The sequence below is a fragment of the Phyllostomus hastatus genome, unplaced genomic scaffold (genome assembly GCF_019186645.2).
Source record: "Phyllostomus hastatus isolate PE091 unplaced genomic scaffold, TTU_PhHast_1.1 phas_contig_147, whole genome shotgun sequence".
Classification (NCBI taxonomy): domain Eukaryota; kingdom Metazoa; phylum Chordata; class Mammalia; order Chiroptera; family Phyllostomidae; genus Phyllostomus; species Phyllostomus hastatus.
Genome location: NW_025333603.1, coordinates 6,329,525 through 6,354,440, shown reverse-complemented (window position 1 = coordinate 6,354,440; position 24,916 = coordinate 6,329,525). Strand labels below are relative to the sequence as shown.

At 38.9% G+C, this 24,916-nt stretch overlaps 3 protein-coding genes across 5 annotated transcripts in view; 1 reads left to right on the top strand and 2 right to left on the bottom strand.

Moving 5' to 3' along the window:
* ORC1 (origin recognition complex subunit 1) overlaps window positions 1–3,772 on the bottom strand; it is a 30,928-nt gene extending 27,156 nt beyond the window's left edge. The window contains exon 1 of one of the 2 annotated variants that reach the window (XM_045856757.1): window positions 3,652–3,772. The gene's annotated coding sequence lies outside the window, so the exon portion shown is untranslated. The remainder of the gene's footprint in view (window positions 1–3,651) is intronic. The other variant, XM_045856767.1, reaches the window with a different exon arrangement.
* Window positions 3,773–3,877: 105 nt separating this feature from the next.
* On the top strand, window positions 3,878–24,472 carry PRPF38A (pre-mRNA processing factor 38A). Of its 2 annotated transcripts, XR_006787935.1 has the most exons (11): window positions 3,878–4,188; window positions 6,692–6,851; window positions 8,495–8,616; window positions 10,272–10,357; window positions 16,675–16,785; window positions 19,031–19,143; window positions 19,738–19,764; window positions 19,865–19,962; window positions 20,429–20,477; window positions 21,054–21,614; window positions 22,391–24,472. XR_006787935.1 is itself a non-coding variant. In XM_045858503.1 (10 exons), the coding sequence occupies exons 1-10, from the start codon at window positions 4,059–4,061 to the stop codon at window positions 21,094–21,096; spliced, it is 939 nt and encodes a 312-aa protein (XP_045714459.1). In that variant the 5' UTR covers window positions 3,878–4,058; the 3' UTR covers window positions 21,097–24,471. The 2 variants fall into 2 exon arrangements, 1 of the variants encoding a protein (XP_045714459.1); XM_045858503.1 differs by having other exon boundaries at window positions 21,054–24,471.
* The window catches only part of TUT4 (terminal uridylyl transferase 4), a 124,325-nt gene continuing 107,483 nt past the window's right edge, over window positions 8,075–24,916 (bottom strand). The window contains exon 32 of the transcript XR_006787927.1: window positions 8,075–8,347. The gene's annotated coding sequence lies outside the window, so the exon portion shown is untranslated. The remainder of the gene's footprint in view (window positions 8,348–24,916) is intronic.

The window sequence follows — 24,916 nt, the reverse complement described above, 5'->3', positions numbered from 1 at the left end:
GACCATAAGATGCACCTAGGTTTTAGAGGAAAATAGGGAAAAAATTTTTGAGGTAAAAAAATGTGGTAAAATATTTAATAACTTGTGACCCCACTCCACCGCCATCCCCCCCACCCACTGCAAGCCAGGTAAGCTACATTCAGACTATAAGATGCACCCCGCCCCTCCGTTTCCTCTCAAATTTGGGAGGGAAAAGTGTGTCTTACAGTCCGAAAATACAGTATATTCAAAGACCCTCACTGGATGCCGGAAACTGTGGATATCCAACCCCATACTATACATTGCTTTTTCCTATATGTACATATGTATAATAAAGTTTAATTTATAAACTAGGCACAGTAAGAAATTAACAATAAAACATAACAATACACTGTAATAAGTTATATGAATGTGGTCTTTCCCTCTCTCTCTCAAAATATCTGAAAATGACCCCGAGAACCGAACTGGCTAATGTGTGCGGAGTGTATACAGCCTGGATATGCTGGACAAAGGATGACTCAAGTCTTGTGTGGAATACAGCATGAGAGCACAAGATTTCACTATGCTACTCAGTACCTTGTGCAATTTAAAACATAAATTTGTATTCCTGGAATTTCCCATTTAATATTTTCAGACTGCAGTTGAAGCAGGTAACTGAAACCTTGGAAAGAGAGACGGCTGATGAGGGCGATTACTGTAACTGGTATATATGTGCACAACTGTTGGTGATTCACCCTAGGCTCAGCAAGCAGACGGTATAGGAAGGAAGACTATCTGGGCCTAGACTACATAACCTCCCTCGCCTGGGTCTATCACTCTGCTCCAGGACTGCTGTTAGTGCCCACAAACTTAGTGTGCTATTCTCTCTTCTTGCAAATTTTCATAGGGATGGCTCAGGTCTCAGCCACAACGAAACTTCCTCAGAGGCCTTCACCAATACACAATGGAAAGTTACCTACCCTGCCCTTCATATTGCCCCTCAGAGTCACGTTCCATTACACCACCTTATTACCAAAGCAACAACCAATCCACTACTTTCTTATTTAGTGCTCCCCACATTCGAATGTTGACTTCCAAGAGGGCAGATTGGGACCTTGTCTATCTTGCTCATAACTGCATCTCCAGGGCCTTGGTTAGGATTTGGTACATAGGTGAGTGGACAAATGAATGAGCAAAAATGATTAGGGCAATACCAAGTGTGGTAAGGATGTAGAGCAGCCAGAACTCTCATACACTCCTGAAAGGTATGTGAATTGGCAAAACCACTTTGGAAAACTGGCATTATCTACTAAGTCGAAACGTATGCATAGCCTATAACCCAGTAATTCCAATACAATATACCCAACAGAAAAAACATACCTATCATCAAAAGACATGAATCAGAATGTCCACAGCAGCATTATAAATCAATGAAATTAAGCCAAGTACAACTGCACACAAAGTGGGGAAAATCTCTCAAAATAACAATAAAGAAATCAGACATCAAAAGAATACATACTATATTGATTCCATTTACGTAACATTCAGAAACAGATCAAAGTAACCTGTGGTGTTAGAAGTCTGAACAGAGGGCAACTTAGGTAACTGAAAGGGAGCATGAAAGGGTGTTTCTGGGATGCTGGTCATGTTGTTTCTGGATCTAGATGCAAGTTACACAGCCATGTTCCTTAAGAAAACTCACCAACATGCTGTTTCTAAAACTGGCAGATTAGCTGAGATTATAAAATAAACATTCAAATAATAAAAACTCATTGAGTTGCATATGTATGATTTGTGCACTTTTCTGTATGTATGCTATTTTTTAATGAAAAGTTCAAAAAATTTAGCAAGAGTCCTTCTGAAGAGGCAGCATGAGAAAATCATAGATGTCAGGCCTCTACCGTTTCCCAACTCTCTTATTCTTGACCCAGCATTTCATTTTATCCACCATCAACAAAGATTCACCCAAGAGAGGGTGATGAATAGGGTAAAATGGGAGGCAAAGACTCTGTCTTCTAGAAGATACCCACTGCAGGCTCTGTGTTGCAGATAGCAGAAATCTGGAACACACACACACCACCCGCTCCAGGGGTCACACCCAAGGAAAACAGATAAGGGAGATGCAGTAAAAATAATGATAGCATGTATTTAGTGAGCCAATGTGACAGAAAATGGAACCAAAACTCTTGATGTATTTATTTCATTTAATCCTCCCAGTAATCCCAGAACAATGTTAATACATAGTACCAAGTGCACAGAAGCCTCTCAATAATAAATATTTGCTGAGTGAATATTATCACTTCAAGATGATTTCTTATCCCAATGTTATATAGAATGGCACAGCCTTAATTCAAACCATGAGCAGTCAGATTCCAATGACTGTGCTCTTAACCACTTCACCGTATGTGAAAGTAGATAATGTTAAATATATACCCAAGAGCTTACTTCTGGTGTGCTTATTACAGTAAGTCAGGCTTCCCAGACACTGACTGAGAGGTCAAATGGGGCCAGGTTCCCTTATCCATAAGGTGGAATAATAGAACCTTCCTTTTATTCAACCAACATGTATTAATCACCCATTGTGTGCCAGGCATTGTTCTAGGATTACTGAGGATTAGTTGAAAAAATGCAAAATGGGAAATTCGCTCCATTATTTCCTTAATCCATTGCTCTATTTGTAAGGCACAGTGATTCTTGTTTTTTTGTTTTTTCTTTCTTTTTTCATTTTATTTTTTACTAATTTGGTGAATGTTATGAAACACAAGTCACATAAAGTTTTGCATTCAATTTTAGGGGATCCAAAAACCGTTTGGAGTCCACATATTGCCCTCTGTTATGGTTAAGAACTATCACAGAGGAACTTGGTACATGTTCTCACATCAGAAACCTCCAAAGGCATTTCCAAGCATCCATTACAGCAGGGAAGAGGGGGTACCGTTTTTTACAGACAACTAAAATCGAAAACTGACATTTAATCATTGCATTTTCACAGATAGCAAACCAGGGTAGGAATCTCGCCATCTCATGCCTTTAAGTCAGTGTTTTCCAACTGTCAAGACAGAAGGTCCCTCTATTCTAGGATTAGACTTCTCTCCTGGAAAGGTGGATAGATAAGAGCCCAGCATTTAAGAGCAGCTCAACTAGGGGGGAAAACAGCGACCTAGGTAAGTTTCTGGGAGCAACTGCTACATCTGTAAAATGGTGTAGTAACTTCTGTTGCTCCTACTTCCCTGTGGTGCTTGCTACACTACGGCTCAAAGGCGGAAAAGATGCGCCTCTTTACAATAGCAATCTAGAGAGAAGGGGTGGTTAATATCATCACTGAGTCTCAGGGCTATGTGGGCAGGAATGCTCATGCTTCTCTGCTGTTGGCTCCGGGCTTCCCCACTGCAAACTCATAGCCCCTGACAGAGCGGGAAGCCTTTTTGCAATAGGGATGTGAGAAAGAAACGCTTCCAGTGGACTTAGAATGACGCCTTGCACGTAAGAATCGTTTAATAAATATCTGCTGAATTAATCAATGACTTGAGTGAGTCTACAAATAACAACTTCCTCAGTCCCCGCGGCTCAGGTCCCCCTCCAGCTCGTGGGACGCCACACTCGCGGGGGGCCGGAGATTCCCAAACTTGGGAGTAAGTCCTCCACTTCCCACCGTCTCCACTTCAGGAGTTTGTGGAGACGAGTAACTCTCACCTGAACCAGCTGGACTCCTCTTGCTGGCAAGGGGCCGCACGCTTGAACGGAAACGGGATGCTAGCAAGGAATGGAAAGAAGGTGGAGAGAAAATTTCGCGCCAAACGCCGCGGCTCCGCCCCCATGGTGTCTTCACGTCGCGTCACCAGCCAGCCCGCCCTCCCGTCCCGCTCCCAAAAGGGAGCGTATGACGTACTTACGCCAACGTGCAGCGGCCATCATTGATTCCAACAGCGCCGCCGTTTGCAGAAGGAAGTTCCTTACGCTGCAGCACTTCCGATTTCAAGATGGTCGCCCGAGCTATTTAAGTGAGACCTCCTCCACCTTTCTGCGTTTGTGTGTGTTTTTAAAAGCTGGGTATGACGCACTAAAGGGCCCGACGGAAATAGAACTAAAGGGGTTCTAAAATGGCGAACCGCACAGTGAAGGATGCGCACAGCATCCACGGCACCAACCCTCAGTACCTGGTGGAGAAGATCATTCGGACTCGAATCTATGAATCCAAGTACTGGAAGGAGGAGTGCTTTGGGCTGACGGGTGAGTGGCAGCGCACCGACCCCAACATCGGCCGCGTTGTGGCCCAGTTCTGACTGGGCGCGGGTAGGACTGGACCCTGGGGTGAAACTGGAAGGAATCTGTCTTTCAGAAAAATCTGTACCCCTCTTATATGCCTAGACTTGTGTTGGGCTGTGGGCACACAGGTGGTAGGGTCTTACTACGAATGGTGTCTCACTTGGGTTCTTCGAGTCGTTCCATGTTTAATGATAACTTCCGGGGTTCCAAGCTGTGTTAAACTCGGGGACCCCGAAAGTCTTAAAGGAAAGGCAGCTTCCCCCAACCATCTTAATGATCTTACTATCCCCAAATGTAAATCATTTGCAGTATTTCCACGTTCGGGTCTTGATATACATATTAGTTCTTCAGAGAAGTCTCCTAGGTAGTCTTTTCATCTTTATCCAAATTTTGGCTCCTCTTTTTAGTATCTTTGTTAACTTCCGAGAGCCGTGGCTTCCTCTGTTGTGAAACGAGTGTAATACCCACCTCAAAGAGTTGTTCTAATCGTTAAATGCAATAACATATACTCAATAATTGCTGGTAGTGGTGGTGCTAGTTTTTACCACTGTTGAATATTCTTCTGTTACAATGCTGCCACTACCGCTAGCTGCGTGTGCCCACGAACCAGTCCTATTGTTGCTCTGAGTCGCCGTAAAGTTTTAGTCTTGTAAGGTTTCGTCGTGAACCCTTTTCTCATTACATATTTAAGTCCTTGAATGAACTCCATAACACAGTTACATCCTGTATATGTAGATGTCTGCAAATTTATCTCTCCAGCTCAGATCTCTCCTGAGATCTAAATCTCTAATTCAAAGACATGTTAACTCAATAGTTCAAAAGTAAACTCAGGACCTTTTTGTTCTCCATTAGGTTACGTTTTCTTGTATATTTTCATCATATTCTGCATCTTCATTTAACTACTCATCAATGCTTTCTGTCTTGCCAGGCCATAAACTCCATAAAAATAGTTATCGTGTCCCTCTCCTTTATGCCTCTATCTGTATCTCTAGTAGGTTGTCAACTGTCATGTTGAGTGAATTAATACAGAATTTATCCTAAAGGAACTTGCAGTCTGATACATAAAGTGATTTCCCATTAATGGTAGGTAACATATATTATTTGCTATGTGTCAGGTAGATATTAGCATTTATTTGTATTGTCACATTTGATTCTCACTATAGCCCTTAAACGTTTTATCTTTATTATTTAAACTTTAACTGACAAGCTCAAAGAGAGGTGAAGTGACTTGCCCCAATTCACACAGCTAGTGTTTGATTTTGACAACATTGGAACGTTAGCATCCCATTTTATAGATGAGAAGAGGTTTACACACTGTATGTAGTTTTTGAAGAGTTGTTAATTGTGGTGTGTTTTTTTCCAGTTTTTTAAAGATTTTATTTACTTTTTTTTTTCTGAGAGAGAGAACAGGGAGGGAGAAAAGGAGAGAAACATCAGTGTATGGTTGCCTCTCACACATCCCCAAATGGGGACCTGGTCCACAACCCAGGCACATGCCCTGACTGGGAATCTAACCTGCCACCCTTGGTTCATAAGCCAACACTCAATCCACTGAACCACACCAGCCAGGGCTGCTTTTTTTCTTTTGTGAATGCAAAAGGGGCTCTCTAATAAATCTGACATATTCAGTGACAGAAAGTAATTTCATAGTGTGATCTAATAATAAATTCAGAATTGCGCAAGTCATTGTGGGTAGTCATGCCCCAGGTCTGTAACTAATTTAATTAAAAGTTTTAACTTCACCTTCAGCCACCCCTGCCTCTTGTTCTTACGCATCTAGTTTAATACACCTTTAAAATGTCAGAGTGTGCCTCTTTTTCAGAACACGTAATCTTAACTATCCTTTAATACAATCTGAGATTTCCCAATGTCATGTAATCTTCTTTAGTTTCCTTCTTAATTCGAAATGTATTTATTAAAAAAAAAAAAAAAAGCAAAACTGGCATTCTCCAGAGCGTTTGAGATCTTGATTCCTGGCATATCATCATTTGGCCTAAATAAACTCATAAAAATTCTCTATGGGTTTGGACATTCTTATATTTCATTTTTAACTCTAAATGTGGCTACTTCCCTCTAATGTGATGGTGACAGGTGTGGCCCCTGAGGTCAGATTGCTTAGATTTATATCCAGGCCTTGCTACTTTCTGGCTGTGGACCTTGAACAAGTCACTTAACCTTTCTTAGCCCTCACTTTCCTTAGCTGAAAGCAGGGGCAGTGCTAGAACTTACATCATGGTTTGCTGCGAAGATTAAATAAAATGATATGAAATGTTTAGCTCAGTACCTAGCATATAGGAAATAAGTATCTGTTATTGCTATCATTATTATTACTATTAATATGTACTTGTTCTGATATTAAACTGGTGATGAGTATTCAAAAGCCTGAAACCTTGAACTAATTTCTCTCCTTTTTCAAACCTGGAAAAGCTTAGCCCTAAAATGTCTATTGTTTTTGTTTTGTTTTTAGCTGAACTCGTAGTGGACAAAGCCATGGAGTTAAGGTTTGTGGGTGGCGTCTATGGTGGCAACATAAAGCCAACACCCTTCCTGTGTTTGACATTAAAGATGCTTCAGATTCAACCGGAGAAGGATATCATTGTTGAGTTTATAAAAAATGAAGACTTCAAGTGAGTGAAGTGTTGACTAGCTAATATAAAACCTTCAATTTCAGTAGTCCAGAATTTGGCTTTGGTTAAGAGGAATGTTAAGCTATCTCTTTTCCACAAAGTTCTACTCTAGGATTTTTGCTTTTGAACTCTTGAGTTTGTGTTTTGTCTGTCTTGATTGAATTCATCTCCTTTACTTTTTCAGTCTTGGTAACTTTTCCCCAAGAAAAATATTTCACAAAGTAACTGGATGCTCAGGGGTGAAGAAAACAACATACTGTGGGAAGATAAGGCAAACTTTGGTGCCAGATATAGGTCATGTCCAGACTCTATTACTTATTAACTGTGACCCTAGAGTAGTAACTCAATTTTCTCAGCTTTACTTTCTTAACTGTGAAATGGAGGCAGCAACATCAACTCAGTATTGATGTGAGGACTACATAAGATAGTGCTATAAATCTCACAGCACAGTTTTTGCTGCATAGTAAACATCGCAAATAGGTGAGCTGCTTTTATTTTATTATCCATTGACAAGTATGACAGACATACATAGTAATAGTTTACTATGTGCCACCCTCTGTTCTAAGAGATTTACCTCCTAGAACAGATTTAAATAATAATTTAACCTTCACAACAACCCTGTGAAAATATTGTCCCCATTATAATGGAGGAAACTTGGGCACAAAGAGGTTAAGTAATTTGCCCAAGGTCAGACAGCTAGAAAGTGGCAAAGCTTCAAATACTGTATTTGATACTGTATTATGTAAGTGGAGATTTGAATGGTTAGTCGGATATAAAAGAAAGGAAAAAGGAAGGAATCTTAAACATTAACAGCTAGAAAATATCTAACTTTTATTAGGTACTTACTATGTGCCATATGCTATCCTTAGTACCTTATATATATTTTTTAATTTTAGAGGGAGAGAAAGAAATATTGATTTGTTATTCTACTGATTATGTATTCACTGGTTGGTTCTTGTATGTGCACTGACCAGGGATCAAACCCACAATCTTGGCATGTCAGGACAATGCTTTAACCAACTAAGCTACCTGGTAAGGGCCACATATTTCTGACTTAATATACCACGCTAGCAAATTACGTGCTATCATCTGCATTTTATGAAAATTGATAAAGCAAATAATTTGCCCAGTGTTACAAAGTTAGTAAATAATGGAATCAGAATTTGAAACAAGATGACTTGGAATTTTTTCCAGAACAACATTCTGCTGCCTAGCAATAATTTATATACTCATGCCTATATGTATTATTTTATTGTTAGTAAATATATCTTACATTTTCTGTTAAATTCAGTATCTCATTTGATTCTTAAAACAATCCTGTGAGGTACCTAGGTTCTGTCTTAGTTTTGCAGTTGCTATAATCAACTCTGAAAGTTGAACAACACATCCCAAATTCCCACAGTGAGTGAGTGATAGAATGGGAACTTGAACCCAGATTTCCATATTTTAGCTCTTCCTGTTGCCTCATGCTGCCTCCAAAATTTCAGCTTTCTCATCTGCCAAAGGAAAGAAAAAAAAAACTTTTGTATCCAATATTGTCATGAGAAACACCAGTTGTAAAATTCAGGAACTTTCTAGGATGAACTTCTACAATGTTTTAAAACTCTTTACAAACTGTTGTTTCACTGTCATTTATCTGTCAGGTATGTTCGCATGTTGGGAGCACTTTACATGAGACTGACAGGCACTGCAATTGATTGCTACAAGTACTTGGAGCCTCTGTACAACGACTATAGGAAAATTAAGAGCCAGAATCGAAATGGGGGTGAGTATGGTGCCATGTGATTGAACCTTTATCATTGAGCTAATTTTTCACAGATATCTTTGCCCTCACATTGTCACATACATTGTGTGAGTGTTCCCCTTTATCTCCGTATTGGGGAGTACTCCATTAGACTGTTGGCTTCCTCTCGGCCTTAACCAGCTAGCCCTGTCTGCCCACCTTTCCAGCTGCATCTTTTATTAATCCCAGCCTTGTATCATGTGCTCCCTCTACATGTGCTGCATCCCGTAAGATCTAGCTCTAGAATGAGCTCCATAGAAGCCTTCCCAAAGTTAGTTTTGCATAGGTTACATCTTCACAGTTCTTCCTCCTGACCTCTCCTCTAGCACTATACTTCATACTGCAGTATACAGACTTAAGTGTATTTACTCATACTTATGTGGTAGTCCCACTGAAAAATAGTAAGTGTATCCACGAAGTGCAGCTCCATGCCTGTTACAAAGAGACACTATTAGTGGTAAAGTGGGATAATGCAGTCAAAACCTTTTCTCGCTTAGTGTCATAAAAGATTGGTAACTTTTTTTCTTTTCCCCTTTCTACTGTTACATGTATCATTTAGCAGTAGAAGGTTAAGAATTTGGAATTATACTTTAAACTTTTGTTAACTTATTAATTCATTCATTGAGTAAATACATGTCAGGTGCCAAGTCATGCCAAGTTCTGTGCTGTGTACTGAAAACAACATGAGGAATAAGATGGACATGGTCATGGCCACCATAGAATTACTTACTTATGATTATATTATGTTAACTAAACTAAGATAGGGTTTCTTAATCTTTGGCAGTTTGGGCCAGATAATTCTTTGTAGGGAGCTATCCTGTGCATTGTAGGATATTTAACAGCATCTCTGACCTCTACTCACTAGAAGTCAGTAGCATTCCCCACCCTAGTGATGGGTGGCAAAATCACCTCTGGTTGTGAACTGTTGAACTAATGTAATGTTTACTATAGAAATTCTGAAACTGCTCCATTTACCATAAAACATACACTTTTTTACATTTGGAAACATAGTGGTTCACATGAGAAATTACACTTTAGTTATATGATTTATTCAAGAACATTACCCCTATACGGTTCACAGCTATTTGTACTTGCTTTTGTGTTTGTCTCTTCTGCTAATTGGGACAGCTTCATTTATTCCATTATCCCCAGATCCTAAATGAGGTCTGGCACATAGATGGTCTCAGTAAAGTGAGTTGAATGAATGAAGATAGATGGTGATGACAGGTCTTCAAAGGACCGTAGTTTAAGCCCAAGTTTCACAGTAGTCCCCACTGTATAATTACCACACTCCAATAGCTTTGCTAATGAAAGGGAGGCTTCAGAGAATTCACACTTTTACTTTTTGACCTTCTAAATTTATTTCCAAGTTGCTTGAGCTTATGATTTTTTAAAGATTTTATTATTATTTTTGGGGTGGGGGGAAGGCAAAGTGGGGGAGAAAGATGAGAGAAACATCAGTGTGTGAGAGAAACATGAATCAGTTGCCTCTTCAACACCCCCAGCTGGGGACTGGGCCTACAACCCAGGCATGTGCCCTGACCAGGAATGGAACTGGTGTCCTTTCACTTTGCAGGCCAACACTCAACCAACTGAGCCACTCTAGTCAGGGCCTGAGCTTGTGGTTTTTCTTTCAGAGTTTGAACTGATGCATGTAGATGAGTTCATTGATGAACTACTGCACAGTGAGAGAGTCTGTGATATCATTTTGCCCCGGCTACAGGTAAGATATACCCTTCTACCCCCCTAAAATAGGCAGACACACACATACACTAAGCCACTGTAACTGATGGATTTCAGGAGTCGTCTTAATAAGTACTCTCTTTAAAAAATATTTATTTCTTTGTTTATTTATTGTGGGCGGGGGGGGAAGAGGGAGAGAAACATTGATCTGAGAGAGAAACACCAGTCAGTTGCTTCTCATACCTGCCTTGACTAGGGACCAAACCTGCAACCTGGGCATGTGCCCTGACAGAAAATAGAACTGGCAACCTTTTGCTTTGCGGGATTATGCCCAGCCACGCTATGCCATGCCAGTCAGGGTTATAAGTAGTTTTTATGTCTGTGAAAAACATTTCCTCTCATATATGGGGGAGGGGAAAGCAGATCATTTGAAGGGTAGGGCTTTAAAAGTGAACAATTAACACAAGAAAACTTTTTTCTACCAAGGAGACTATAGCTATGGTAGATTTTTTTAAAACTTTTTTTTGATAGTTTAATTATCAAAAAAAGTTTGATAGTTTGATAGTATTTTATTAGCAAACTTACAGGAACAGTACAGAAGGCAGACAATGTTAAAAACATACTTGCACGTATGACAACTCAGAAAGGTAGAATGAATGGATAGAATCTACTCTGATAAAAATACTACAAACACCATTTAGTAGCCATCAATAGGAAATTTATTTGTTTTTAAAAAATCTAAATGATGGCATTATCCAGAAAAAGTTAACAGGTTTATTTATATTGTTACAACGTTGAACTGCTGAAACTTGTTCACTGAAACATCTTGACTTGCATTAATGCTTTATGTCTCTACATTTATATTTAAAAAATCCACACACATGAAAATGGAAAAGCTGCCAATGCCTGATTTCTGTCCCCTATTTTTTTTAACTTGCAGTCATATACTTAGGTGCCTCTTGATCTCATGGAAAAAAGAGATCTAACATTCAGAACTACCAATAACAGGAAGAAGAGAGTTTTTTTTTTAAAGAATGAAATGTTTTTCATCATAGTGGATCCTTAAGCACGTTTTCCACATATGTGACGTGCTGGCTGGATGTCTTTTGACATAACTGTTACATGTTTGCCATGGACAGCACACAGGTTGGGTCTTCAAAAAGGCCAACCACATAGGCTTCACTTTCCTCCTGCAAAGCACCAATAGCTGCACTCTGGAAATACAGATCTGTTTTGAAGTCCTGAGCTATTTCTTGCACCAGACACTGGAAGGGATTTGCAAATCAGCAGTTCAGTGGACTTCTAATAACGTCTAATTTCAGGAATGCCATAGTACCCGACCTATAATGATGAGGTTTCTTCAGCCCTCCAGTAGAGGGCACACTCTTTTCAGCAGCCTTGGTAGCCACTTGCTTCCTTGGTGCTTTACCACCAATTTGCAAGCAGTCTGCTTTATAAAAGCCATGGTATAGAGACCTCTTTACTTAATGCCCTTCTCCTTTGGCTGGAGCTTGGTAAGCTCGATTTTTTAAAACTTTTTAAGCAACATTCGCTCAAACTGAGCTTCATATAAAAATTCAGGATATAAAACAGGTGAAAGGAGGGTCAAGAGTGGGACACTAAAATCTTAACCCCTAAAATAGCATTGTAATCATCCTGCTTCCCTTTCCCAGAGATAAAGGATTGTCCATGAAGCACCTTTCAGGAATGGTTTTGACAGAGTATGATTTTAAAACTGTTGAAAATACAAAGGGAAAACAGATACAGTAGGTAGCTTGAAGAGAAAGGGAATATGGGGATTTCTAAAGAGAAAATGGAGAGATGACTGAACGGGGAATTAGGAGACCTGAATTTCTGGGTTATTAGTACAGCTGGGTTATTATTACAGCTTTGAGACCTGGTCTTATTTTTCCCATTTATAATGTGGAAAAGTCAGACTACCTCAGTGGTCTCTAAATTGCCCTATGGGGTTTTTTTAAGGCTACTGAAAGAAATAAGAGGAGACAAGCCTACATATCCCAACCAGGGTAGCTTCTTTTTCTCTAAGTTACCTGTGGGGCTTGAGATTGAGATTTTGTTTGAGCAAAATTGAGATTTTCCTTTAAATAGCTTTATTAAGGTACAATTGACATGGAATAAAGTACATATGTTTAAAGTATTACAGTCTGGTAAGTTTTTACCTATGTGTGTATACCCTTTAAACTGTCACCACAGTCAAGATTAGTGAACATATCCATTACCCCAAAGTTTCCTTCTGTGTAATCCCTCCCCTCACCTCTTAGCAACCACTGATACGTATGCTACCTGTCACAATAGTTTGCATTTTGGAATTAATACAGTACATTCTCATTTTTATCAGTTTTCTCATTCAGCATAATTATTTTGCAATTCATCTATATTGTTGGCATGTGTCAATAGTTGTTTTTTGTTTTTGTTTTTTTAAATTGTTGAATGAGTGCCATATCTCTCCTGTTCCATACTGGTTAGTCTAGGCTAAATAGTGAAGAGAATGAGATGTGAAATTAGAAAACCTGACTTCCAGCCAAGATAGAGACATAGGTAGATACACTTTGCCTCCTCACACAACCAAAAGAAGGACAACAAAAAATTTAAAAACTAAAAACAACCAGAACTGCCAGAAAATTGAACTGTAGGAAGGATAACGACCAGTGAGTTAAAGAAGAAACATTCATCTAGACTGGTAGGAGGGGTGGAGATGGGCAGTCAGGGTGGAGAGGATGGCAAGGTGGCGGCTGGCAGTCCCACATTTGCGTGCAGATAAACCAGGAGGAACAACTGGAGAGTGAGGCAGACTGCACAACACAGGCTTCCAGCATGGAAAAGAAAGCCTCAAAACCTCTGGCTGTAAAAACCTGTGTGGATCGCGGCAGTGGGAGACTCTCCCAGTCTCACAGGAGAGTTCATTGGAGAGACCCACAGGGTCCTAGAATGTGCACAAACCCACCCACCTGGGAATCAGCACCAGAAGGGCCCAATTTGGTTGTGAGCAGCAGGGGAAGTAACTGAAAGCTGGTGGAGAGCCGAGCAAGTGGCCTTGTTCCCTCTCAGACCCCTTCCCCACAGACAGTGCCACAAAGCAGCAATGTGGGTTGCCCTATCCCGGGAAATACCTAAGGCTCCACCCCTTACAACCTAACAGGTACACTGAGACAAAGAAATATGGACCAAATGAAAAAACATATAAAAGCTCCAAAAATAAAACTAAGCAATGAAGAGTTACCTAACCTGTCAGATGCACAGTTCAAAATACTGGTAATCAGGATGCTCACAGAAATGGTTGAGTATGATCACAAAATAGAGGAAAAAGTGAAGGCTATGCAAAGTGAAATAAGGAAATATATACAGGGAACCAACAGTGAAGGGAAGGAACCCAGGACTCAAATCAACAATTTGGAGCAGAAGGAAGAAATAAACATTTAATCAGAACAAAATGAAGAACCAAGAATTCAGAATAATGAGAGGTTTAGGAACCTGCAGGATGCTTTAAGCATCCCAACTGATCCGAATTGGGTGCCAGAAGGAGAAGAGGATGAACAAGGAGTTGAAAACTACTTTGAAAACATAATGAAGGAGAACTTCCCCAATCTGGCAAAGGAAACAGACTTCTAGGAAGCCTAGAGTGTCCTAGAGAAGTTAAATCCAAGGAAGCATACACAAGACACATCATAATTACATTATCCAAGATTAAAGATAAGGACAATCTTAAAAGCAGCAAGAGAGGAGATGGTTACCTACAAAGGAGTTCTCATAAGACTATCAGCTGATTTCTCAAAAGAAACCTTGCAGGCAAGAAGGGGCTGGAAAAAAGTATTCCAAGTCATGAAAGGCAAGGATCTACATCCAAGATGACTCTATCCAGCAAAGCTATCATTTAGAATGGAAGGGCAGATAAAGTGCTTTCCAGATAAGGTCCAGTTAAAGGAGCTCATCATCACCAAGCCCTTATTATATGAAATGTTAAAGGGACTTATCTAAGAAAAAGATCAGAATTATGTACAGTAAAATGATGACAAACTCACAACTGAACGTTAAAAAAAAAAACTAGAACAGGAATAGAATGACAGAAATGGAGATCACATGCAGGGTTATCGGGGGAAGAATGGAGGAAAAGGTACATGGAATAAGAAACATAATTGATAGGTACAATGTAGATAGGGGGAGGTTAAGAATAGTATAAAAAATGGAGAAGCCAAAAAACTTACATGTAGAACCCATGAGTATGAACTAAGGGGGTGGGGAATCATGGTGGGGGGGGTGGGGTACATGGCAGGAATAAAGGGGAGAAAAAAATGAGATAACTGATAGCATAATAAAATATAATTAAAAAAAGAAAACTTGCTTTTGGGACCCAATTCTCACATTACTGTGGGCTACACTAGTTATTATTACTATTGTCTGCTCTTGGATTTGAAAATACTCCAAGAAATGTAATACTTGTAATTGCAATCAGGTTATAGCAGCTAAGGGTTCTAAAGCCCAGTCAGCTATAAGCAGCAGTCCTACTGATAAAATGAGATTATGTGCATGGAGTCTAGAAGACTACACAACAGACTCAGGAGAAATTGAAATGACTGATGTATATCACCAGCAGATGTATCATAGTATGGGCCTCTTGCATGTCCTGGATGAAGTGTCCCTTAAGATATCTGTGTCTCTGATTCTGTTATTAAGCAACCCATAGGTTGTCAGTTTAGTTTCTGATGTACCCTGGCATTGGCAAGGAGCTGCCATGGAATGAATTCTAATTTCATCAAACATAAATGTTATGAATTAATATTTAAACTAGTCACTTCCAACTCTGAGCATTAGGGATTCTGGGTACCCTCTATGATGCAGTCCCAGATCCCCAGCTGTGGTGATTCTGTGACTAGAAAGCACTGTTCTGAAGGATTGGATTGGTTTCTCTGAGTGGCATCCTTGTCAGTTTTCCCAATTTTTATAGAATTTTATTAGGAATGAGTGAGAGCTAAGTAGAATACAAATCTTACTATTTGTTCTAGGGCTCTCCAACATTCTTTACATGCTTTGCACAAGGAAATGATAAGGGATCTTATTTTACCCAACTAGTCTGTTTGGCAGTTTTGAACTTATTGTTGCTTTTCAGGTTCTCAGTTATTCAATAAGTACTGCTAAGCCACATCAGAAGAAAATGGAACCAGATGAACTGTTTATGTGCTGTGTTAAAAATGCACAATTCGGGTTGGGTGGGGCAGGGGAAAGTGGTGGTGGGAAAGTGGAGACAAGTGTACCTGAACAATAAAAAATAAATAAAAATCCATGACTCTAGACAGCTAGCTCTCTGAGTCTTGGGTATAATAGAGAATTGGTGCTACTTTAAAGCAGGGCCCAAGGTACTCTTCAGCCCTCACACTAGGCTAAGCCTTGGTGGATCTCTTGGGGTAGATTCTGATTTGAGCCCCTCCTGCAGAACTATCAGCCAGTATGGTCTAAGCCATGAACTTACAGCCCTTGTATATGAAGTTCATGGGATTTTTTTTTTTTATTCAAGGCTATACCTATCCTGATAGGTATCGCTATTCCAGTGACCTTAGAGTATGACCACAGGTAATAGAGCCAGCAGAAAACGGAGATGTTCCCTCCAGCTTTGTATCTGTTTATAGGGCAACTTAAAAGACCATGTAAATTTCAGGTATGTTAAACTCAGGACAATCATAAACTATCCAGGATGTTTTGAAATTATTGGGTTGGCCAAAAAGTTTTTTTGTTTTTTATGTAACATGGCTCTGGTAGAGCATAGTTGTCTTTAACTTCATTTGAAACAATTTTGTTAAGTTGTGTTGTGACAGCTGTCATATCAGCGTGCATTTTTTAAAAAACTCACCAAAATTGGTGAATTTTTGTGGAGTTTTTTAATATTGAAGATGGGAGAAAATCCACGTTTGGCATATTATGCTTTATTATTCCAAGAAAGGTTAAAAAAAAAACTGAAAGGCAAAAATAGAATTGTTCAGTGTGTGGAGAAGGTCCTGTAATTGATCAAACTTGTCAAAAGTGGTTTGCAAAGTTTCGTGCTGGAGATTTCTCTTTGGATGATGATCCACAGTCAGGTAGACCAGTTGAAGTTGATAAAAAAATTAAATCAAGACACAGAACAATCAGTGTTGTACCACATAGGAAATAGCTGGCATACTCAAAATATCCAAATCAGTCAAGTTATTGGTAAAATGAAAAGTGTAACTTTTATTTTACAGAAAAATCTATTAATACTTTAGCTGTGGCACCGTAGTTTTTCTGTCAATCTCAGAAGCCCAGTGTTGGGTCTTCAGGACACAGAAGAGATAACAAGGCCCCCTAACACTCTTGTGTTCTGTTTAGAAACGCTACGTGCTAGAGGAAGCTGAGCAATTGGAGCCTCGGGTTAGCGCTCTAGAAGAGGACATGGATGATGTAGAGTCCAGTGAAGAGGAGGAAGAGGAAGATGAGAAGGTGAGGTACCTGGGAGCTTAAGGGTGGAGGAGGGATATTTAGAGGAAATGCGAATGGTGCCGTTTTGTTTTGTTTTTTTATTTTTAACTTTAACAAAAAAAAATACAGTATTTAGTAACAGTATAGGCTTTAGAGTTAATTAGTCCTTGGTTCATATCCTAGCTCTGCTATATATAGTGGTATAATCTTGTGCAAATTATATCATCTCAGTCTTCTCTGTAAAGGATACTGATACCTTTCTCTTAGGACTGTTAATGAGTATTAAATGAGATAATATAAAGCCCTTAGCGTAGTATTGGGGCATTGTAATTGCCTAACAATTATGATAATACTCATTAAATACTATTTAATAAAACATTATTAAATAAAGCTATTAAAATAAATACTTGGGACAAAAATACTGTTTATAATTGAACTATCCTAAGAACTAAGCCTGGTTTAGAAAAAAGAAGTGCCTACTGCATGGTCACATTCTTTCATATTAATTACAATGCTGAAAAGTTGGAAACAATCAAAGTGTAAGGGAGCAGTGAAATAAACTAACATATCAACTCACCAGAGTATTAGGCAGCCATCTAAACTGTTAGGAAAAGTATACACTGATGTAGAAATGCTTATGATAAGTTAAAAAAGAAGGCTCTAAAACATTTGTGATTAAAATTAAAGCAACAATATATGGTCACAAAAAGGCTAGGGGGTAATGTAGGAAATGCTGCCTTATCGATACTGAAACATTATAAATGGAAGTGTCACTCTGAGCCATCAGTCTCCTTTCAAGTTTAGTGCAAAACGAAGCACAATCATTCGTGAATTCAAAGCCATACAAAGCTGAGGTGTTTTTCTGTGGTGAGTGAACGGAAAATTTTAATCACATACCAAAGTGGAGAGACTGCCTCAATTTAGGTAAATTGAAGCTAGGCAGACAGGTTCTGCCTAGCTTCAACAGTGATCAACTCATAGTGATCAACTCATAGCCAGTTTATTAGGTTTTTTAAAAGATTTTATTTACTTTTAGAGACAGAGGGAGGGAGGGAGGGAAGGAAGGAAGGAAGGAGGGAAACATCAGTGTGAGAGAGAGACATCGATGGGTTGCCTCTCACATGCTCCCAACCCAGGCATGTGCCTTGGACTGGGAATTGAACCGGCGACCCTTTGGTTCACAGGCCAGCAGTCAGTCCACTGAGCCACACCAGCCAGGGCTATTAATCAGTTTTTAAAATAAGTTGATTCTTGAATGTGCTCCCAAGATGACGAATGCCTTTTTGTCCCTGGTAACTTTGTGAATTCATGGATTTAAGCAAATTTGATTTATTTTGAATCATAGGATAATTTGAACATCGAGAGGAATAACAGTCTTTGGCCGGGGGGTCCCTCAACTTGGCTAATGAAATGTTGATACAATCATAGGCTCAGCCTTCTTGCTTTCTGTTATGACATTATGTCCTTTTTTAGAAAATTTTATTGTACTTTATTAGCATTTATTCCCCTTATACCCACCTCCTTGCCATGATCACCAGTTTTGTCCATGTCCATGAGTCCTTTTTTCCTTTTTGCTCAATACTTGGACCCCGTAACACCCACCTCCAAGAGCTGTCAAGCCTGCTACAAATGTCTCTATGTTGCTTGTTCAGTTTGTTCATTAGACTCCACATATTAATGAAATTATAATGGCAATATGTTCTAGTCATGTCTTAATAGCTACTGCCTCCAACTTGGAATTATCCCTTTTCCAAGGAGCCCTTGGTTCCATTTACTAACAATATAGGATATTTAGATACCACAACTTAGGCACTTTAAGTGCTTGTTGCTATTTGATTATGTCAGTGTTACTAGGCCTTTATTAGTTGGCTGAGCTTGGGGGAAATTTTGTGTGTGATTGAAGTACACTAGGAGTTTTACTTAATCTTAATGACCTTGTATTTTTTTTTTGCATTGGAAAGCCAACTTCCTAAGGAATTGAATGTAATTACTTACCTCTCACTGCTCTGAAAAAGTTCCAGAATAGTTGTACCAACACTAGAACAGTAATGGGATTATTGGAAAGTTTTGTGGGGGGTGGGGTTTATTTGTGGGGGTTTTTTTGGAATTTTTTTCTCCTCAGTGGTATATCTCTATTCAAATTACTATTTTTGAAATCACTTGAAGGTAGGATTTCAGACAGGATGGCCAGGGTAGTATAGCAGTGTTTCTAAGATGGTTTTATGTAAGCCTGTGCTCATCACTAATCCATCCGTCTCATTTCCAGTTGGAGAGAGTACCATCACCTGATCACCGCCGGAGAAGCTACCGAGACTTGGATAAGCCCCGTCGCTCCCCCACACTGCGCTACAGGAGAAGTAGGAGCCGGTCTCCCAGAAGGTAAGGCCCTAGTCATTTGCCTCTTCCAGAGAGACTTTAAGCACTGTAGTGCTCTGGATTTCAGGGAAGGGAGCATGCCAAGTCTGTGGAGAATATTTGCTTGCCCAATATTAGCTACTGGAAAATACCCACAAAACTTCAGTGTCACACAACCACCATTTATTTAAGTTCACAAGTCTGTAGTCAATGATATAAACTGGTCTTGGATAGGCAGTTTTTTAGTATGTTATGTTCACACACCTGTTTTGCACTCTGTTGGCAAGTATAGGATAGGCTTAGCTAGAATAACTGGGGCAGTTCATCTCTTCTCTATGTATTTCTCATGATGGGCTAGGTTAGGTATGTTCTCATGGCAGTGGTAGGATTCAAGAGCAAACAAGACCAGTCATGCAAGTTTCTTTCCACTATATGGTGGTATCACATTTGTAAATACTCCATTGGCCACAGTGAGTCACTTGGAGTGGGAGGGTGCCCAAAAGTTACATGACTAAGCAGCTGGATAACAGATGGGTTAAGAATTGGGGCAGTTTTTGCAATCTACAACATCCAAGGCACCTACCTACTAAGGCTCTTTTTCCTGTTTTCTTTCCATAGGCGGAGTCGGTCTCCCAAAAGGAGGAGGTAGGCCTTTAGGGATTTGTAATGAAGGCTAGGGATTTAGGGAGGGAGGCTGCTGTGATTATATTGTCACATGTAGGAGTCTGACCAGTCATTTCCACAGCCCCTCCCCACGCCGAGAAAGGCATCGGAGCAAGAGTCCACGACGTCACCGGAGCAGGTCCCGAGACAGACGGCACAGATCCCGCTCCAAGTCCCCAGGTATAGTATTTGGGCCTTTTGCCGTTCGTTGTCTTAACAAAGAAATGTAATAGCAATTAACCTCCTGCAATAGTGGAGTGCCTATGTTACTTCTTAGAAGAAAAAGAAATGGACTTAGAATTTGAAAATCAGAGTTCATATCTTGATTCTCACGTACAAGCTTTGCTCGTATGATGAGCCAGTTTCTTCATCTGAAATTTTAGGAATAAGACCTAACAGGGTAGTGGTAAATAACCAATGTCATGTTTGTGTAATTAGCCATAAAGCCCCGAATGCATATGAGTTGGGTTTAGTTCTCTTCCTACCACACGAGCACCAGTTCAGAGAGGTGCTACCAATTAGAGGTAGTCCCTAGCATAAGGCCAAAAAAGTGTTAAGCCAATGGAAGGGATTACAGGAGGTAAAAATGACAGTGGAGAAGTAGAAGAGTAGACGCTCATTCAGCCATTGGCCTTTTCTTCCCCAGGTCATCACCGCAGTCACAGACATAGGAGCCACTCAAAATCTCCTGAAAGGTATGGACTGACCTCTATTTTGACTTAAGACTTCTGCTCTTTATTCATAAATTAATGCCCCAATCACAACTAAATTTCACCTGAAATGTTCTTGTTCTGATGGAGTTAGGAATTCTCCTTCATTAGGATAAAATTGCCTTGTTTTCTAGAGAAATCCTAGAATTATATAAGTTTGTATTGTTTTGTTTTTCCTTGTAGGATTGTAACTTTGGATAATGGTAAGAGTATATGAGCTTTGGTCTCAGGAGACCTGGGCTTACACCCCAACTTTTATCACTTAAGAGAGTAACATTGGCCAAGTTATTCTCGCATTTGATAAGCTTTCATTAGAAATGTTTATATGCTATACACTGTTACGTACACTCAACCTCTCAGAGGTCATTTCCTCAATGGTATGTTTTGGATAGTTATGTTAGCTAGCACATTGTGTTGCTGTGAGACATAAAAACACTGGGCACATTGGATAACATCTCTGTCCCCATCAGTGTTGCCATACCCTAGTTTTCCCCAAAAGTCCTTGCCTAGCTCCTTGAACAGATGTGAAATTTAATAATGTGTCATGTGTTGCCATTTCAGATCTAAGAAAAGCCACAAGAAGAGCCGGAGAGGGAATGAGTAATGGACTCAGTTTGGGTTTAGTCCAAATGGCCTACTGCAGACATGAAAGCATCTCTGCATGTAGAATGATTATGATCTACTCCCGAGGCAGCTATGAGAATATTTTAATTTTTTTTTTTTTACCTAAAAGTGTCTCCACCTTTTTTTTTTTTAATGAAAGAGGTGCTGAGTTTTGTATCTCTTTTTTAATACTATTCCATGTTTGAGGGATTATGCTCCCCAAGGGCTGCTTTTGACCCCTTTGTACAACCAACATTGAGGATTTGAGGATGTGACCACCTAGTGATCCTTTTGTTATTAAATTTAAAACACCCATTTTCCATCATTCTGTAGTTTAGTTTTTTGTTTGCTTCATAATTGGAACTGTTCTGAGACTCCTAAGATTTGTGCAGCTGTTGCATTGAAAGGTCAAGTTAGTAAAACATATTAGTGCCAAATTTTTTTCTCCAGCAGTAGCAAGTGACAGTAAACATGAAAACCGACCCATTACCAGCAACTTTGTACGGAAAGAATGCAAATGTAAGTCTTCTTATGGACTGTTTAACCCAGAGGCATTGAACAGTTCAACAAAGTAATTTAACACCTTTTAAGAGTATTCTTTCCGTGTTTCTTCCACATAAGCCTTGAATTCTAGGTTAAGATGCTTAGCCTTTATTCTACAAGAACTGACATTATTCTAGTCTAGCCAGTAGCAGTAGGTCAACAAAATTGAAAAGGTTTGTTGGAGAGAAGAGTAATACCACTCAGGGTTCTGACCTGAATTGTTGGAAAATAGTGCTATTCACAAAGCCAGAAAATACAGTTGGAGTATACCAGGTTTTATAGGGGCAATTAGTGAGAGTTGTAGTAGGGAAAGTACGTATTCAGTTCAACTTAAAAGTTTAATTTGAGACAGCTGTGGTATATCTAAACAAACCTCGACAGTTGGAAATAGGGAATGGAGTTGAGCATAGTGATCTAGCCATTAATTGACAATGTTGAGGTAATTGTGGATGTGTAGAATTGAACAGATTGCCCAGGGATTGTGTGTTTATGTAGGAAAAGCCAGTAACAATCATAGGCAGGAGCAGCACTGGTGAGAAGAAGAAATGCAATCATGATGGAATAGTGAAATGAACCATTCAGAAAGAATTAGAAGAGGTATAAGGACACAGAAGCAAAGTAAGAACTGAAGAATGTTCATGAGCACTGGTAATCAAAAGGGTGTCAGTATCTTTGCTAGAAAAAGTTGCGTTTACCTGTATGTTACCTTTCCTCCTTTAAAAATGGAAAAGTGATTCAATGGTTTCCTACAGCTCTGGTCCCAGCAAAAATTGTGAATACCAACTGCCTCATACAGGATGGATCCACTTTCCCAGGGAGCTGTATCTGGCCACAGGATTCACATTCTATTGCTTGCCTGAACCGAGGGATTTTTGCAGCAATATTAAAGTATTTAGGCATCATGCTGTGATTTCAGATTTTCCAGTGATTCTAACTCCTGATGATACTTCAGCTAATAAAAGTTGTCCACCAGAGCTACTATGGTTTATGGTACAACTATATGTGACTGTCTTTAAAAATTAAATATAAGCACCTCTATTTGCATCTGTTCGAGTCCCAGCAGCTATTTCTTACCAGTGATTTAAGTAGAAAGAAATGTCTTGGCTACATAACCTATGGAGCAACCAAGTCATCCAGTATATTGTTAAAATATTTAAAGTTCACTTTAAAATGAAAATTTTTCATGTGTCTTAAAAGAAAGCCAACAATTTTTAATACCAAAATAAACTTCCCCAAACATAAAATGAAAGCATACTTATTAGGCATTGGGGCAGCACAGCCAACCTGTAGCAGGAAGCAGATTGTCCTTATCCTCTTGTTAGTACAAAGACAACAGTAGGTGGGATGTGATGAACATCTGGAGATTGTTTTGATAAATTACAGGTTTGTAGAAGAGATGGAGTTTGCTGAAGGGCCATTCTGTCATCTATCTACTAGGTTAGCCTAGTAAATGAGGCCTTGAAACTAGCTTTATGGCTTCAACCTTCGGCCTATAAAACATTTTCATATCTTATAAGGAAAAAATTTTTATACCTTAAGACAAAATGCATTCTGGTGTTTTCTATATAGTATCACTTTTTAATGTTGGGTACAGACTGCTAAATTGAATTTACTTCCCACAATTTGAACTACACTGCCTTAAAAGCTTAGCCATTGGGCAAAATGACTTGTAAATACTAAAACACGAAGGGACAAAATTGTTCTGAGAGGCTTATGACATAACAATCCAAGTTAAGCCTCATTCTTCCTAGCCCCTTTATATTATTATTTTCAGCAGACCTAAATTTAAATAAGCATTAATCAGAAAACAAAGATCAGAAGTGCTGGTCATCCCTCAAAAGGTTAAAGTAACAAGTTCACAGACTCAAAAACCATATAACAAAATAATCTGTTTCAAGAGCAAATATAAAAATTCAGACATTAAAAAGATAAGAGATGGGAAGTTAGCTTGGCAGAGTATAAAATGAAGATGTGAAAAACTGGAAAAATGAAACCTTGGAAAACAAAATGTAAGCAAGGCATTGAGAAAATAGGCTGGAGAAAATTAAAAATGGAGAATAAGAGCAGAGATAAAAAAAATCCTGCATTGTATAATTGACATTCCTGATGAGAACTGTTAGCAAATCAAACTTTTAAAAATTCAAATAGAAAAAATTCCTGAAACAATAAAAACCTATCAAGAAATATCCTGGTGCGTTTAAGAGAAAATATCAAATCATTCATAGGGAAAAATCAAGGTCTCAGATCTTACAGCATACTTCATGGGGCAGTGACTGTGCCAGGAATTTTATACCCAACCCAAGTTGTCTTTAAAATATAAAGGGAGCAGACATTCTCAAGGATGCAAAAACTTAAAAGTTACTTTAGAAAGAACTGTGTGACCTATGAAATTAGCCGAGCAAGAAATGAATCAAATTAAGGACCTAGGAAAAAAGTAGTAGTAAAAGGAGTGGTAGTGAATATTGCAGAAACTTCCAATAAATACGAGAAATGGTTTAGTATTTGAACATTGTCTATATAGGAATAATACAGCCAGGAAGGAGAGAAACTCTAAGTGTGCTAGTTTCATTTCTCATAATAGGAGTCATATATACTGTCTAATTAAAATAATTGTCCTCAATTTTCAGAGGAAACTTAGAACTAGGATCTCATAGAAAATTTTAAAGTTGAACATTTTGTCACCTTCATATTTTTCTTGTTAAATCCAAGTAAAATTAATTTGCTATATTTACTCAATACAACACATGAGCCTGCTTTTTAATACTGTATACATATGTCTATGTTTAAGAGAGATGGCTAGAATGAATAAAATTCTCCAGATAATAGTATTTATTTCTGGCTGATGGACTATTAAATGTTTTAGCTCATCTTATTTTTTATTTTTAAGTAAACATTTAAATTTTCTTTTAAAGGAAAATGAATTTGGAGTTCAAAGCTTTTTCATAAGCTTACTTACACATTTTATATATTATTTGTTGGAAATGTAAATTGGTAACCACTTTTCTGGATGGTGATTTGGCACTATGTCACAGGAATCTTGGGATTTTTATCCTTTTTACCTAATAATCCCATGTGTAAGAAGTCACCATAATATAAAAGCAAACACAGAAACAGCTCTACCCCAGAAATAAAAGTAGACCACTTACACCATACACAAAAATAAAAAGTGAATTAAAGACAAACCGAAATATAAGACCCAAGACCATAATCCTCCTAGAGGAAAAAACAGGCAACAAACATGGATGTGGTCCCAGCCATGTTTTTTTAAATATGTCTCA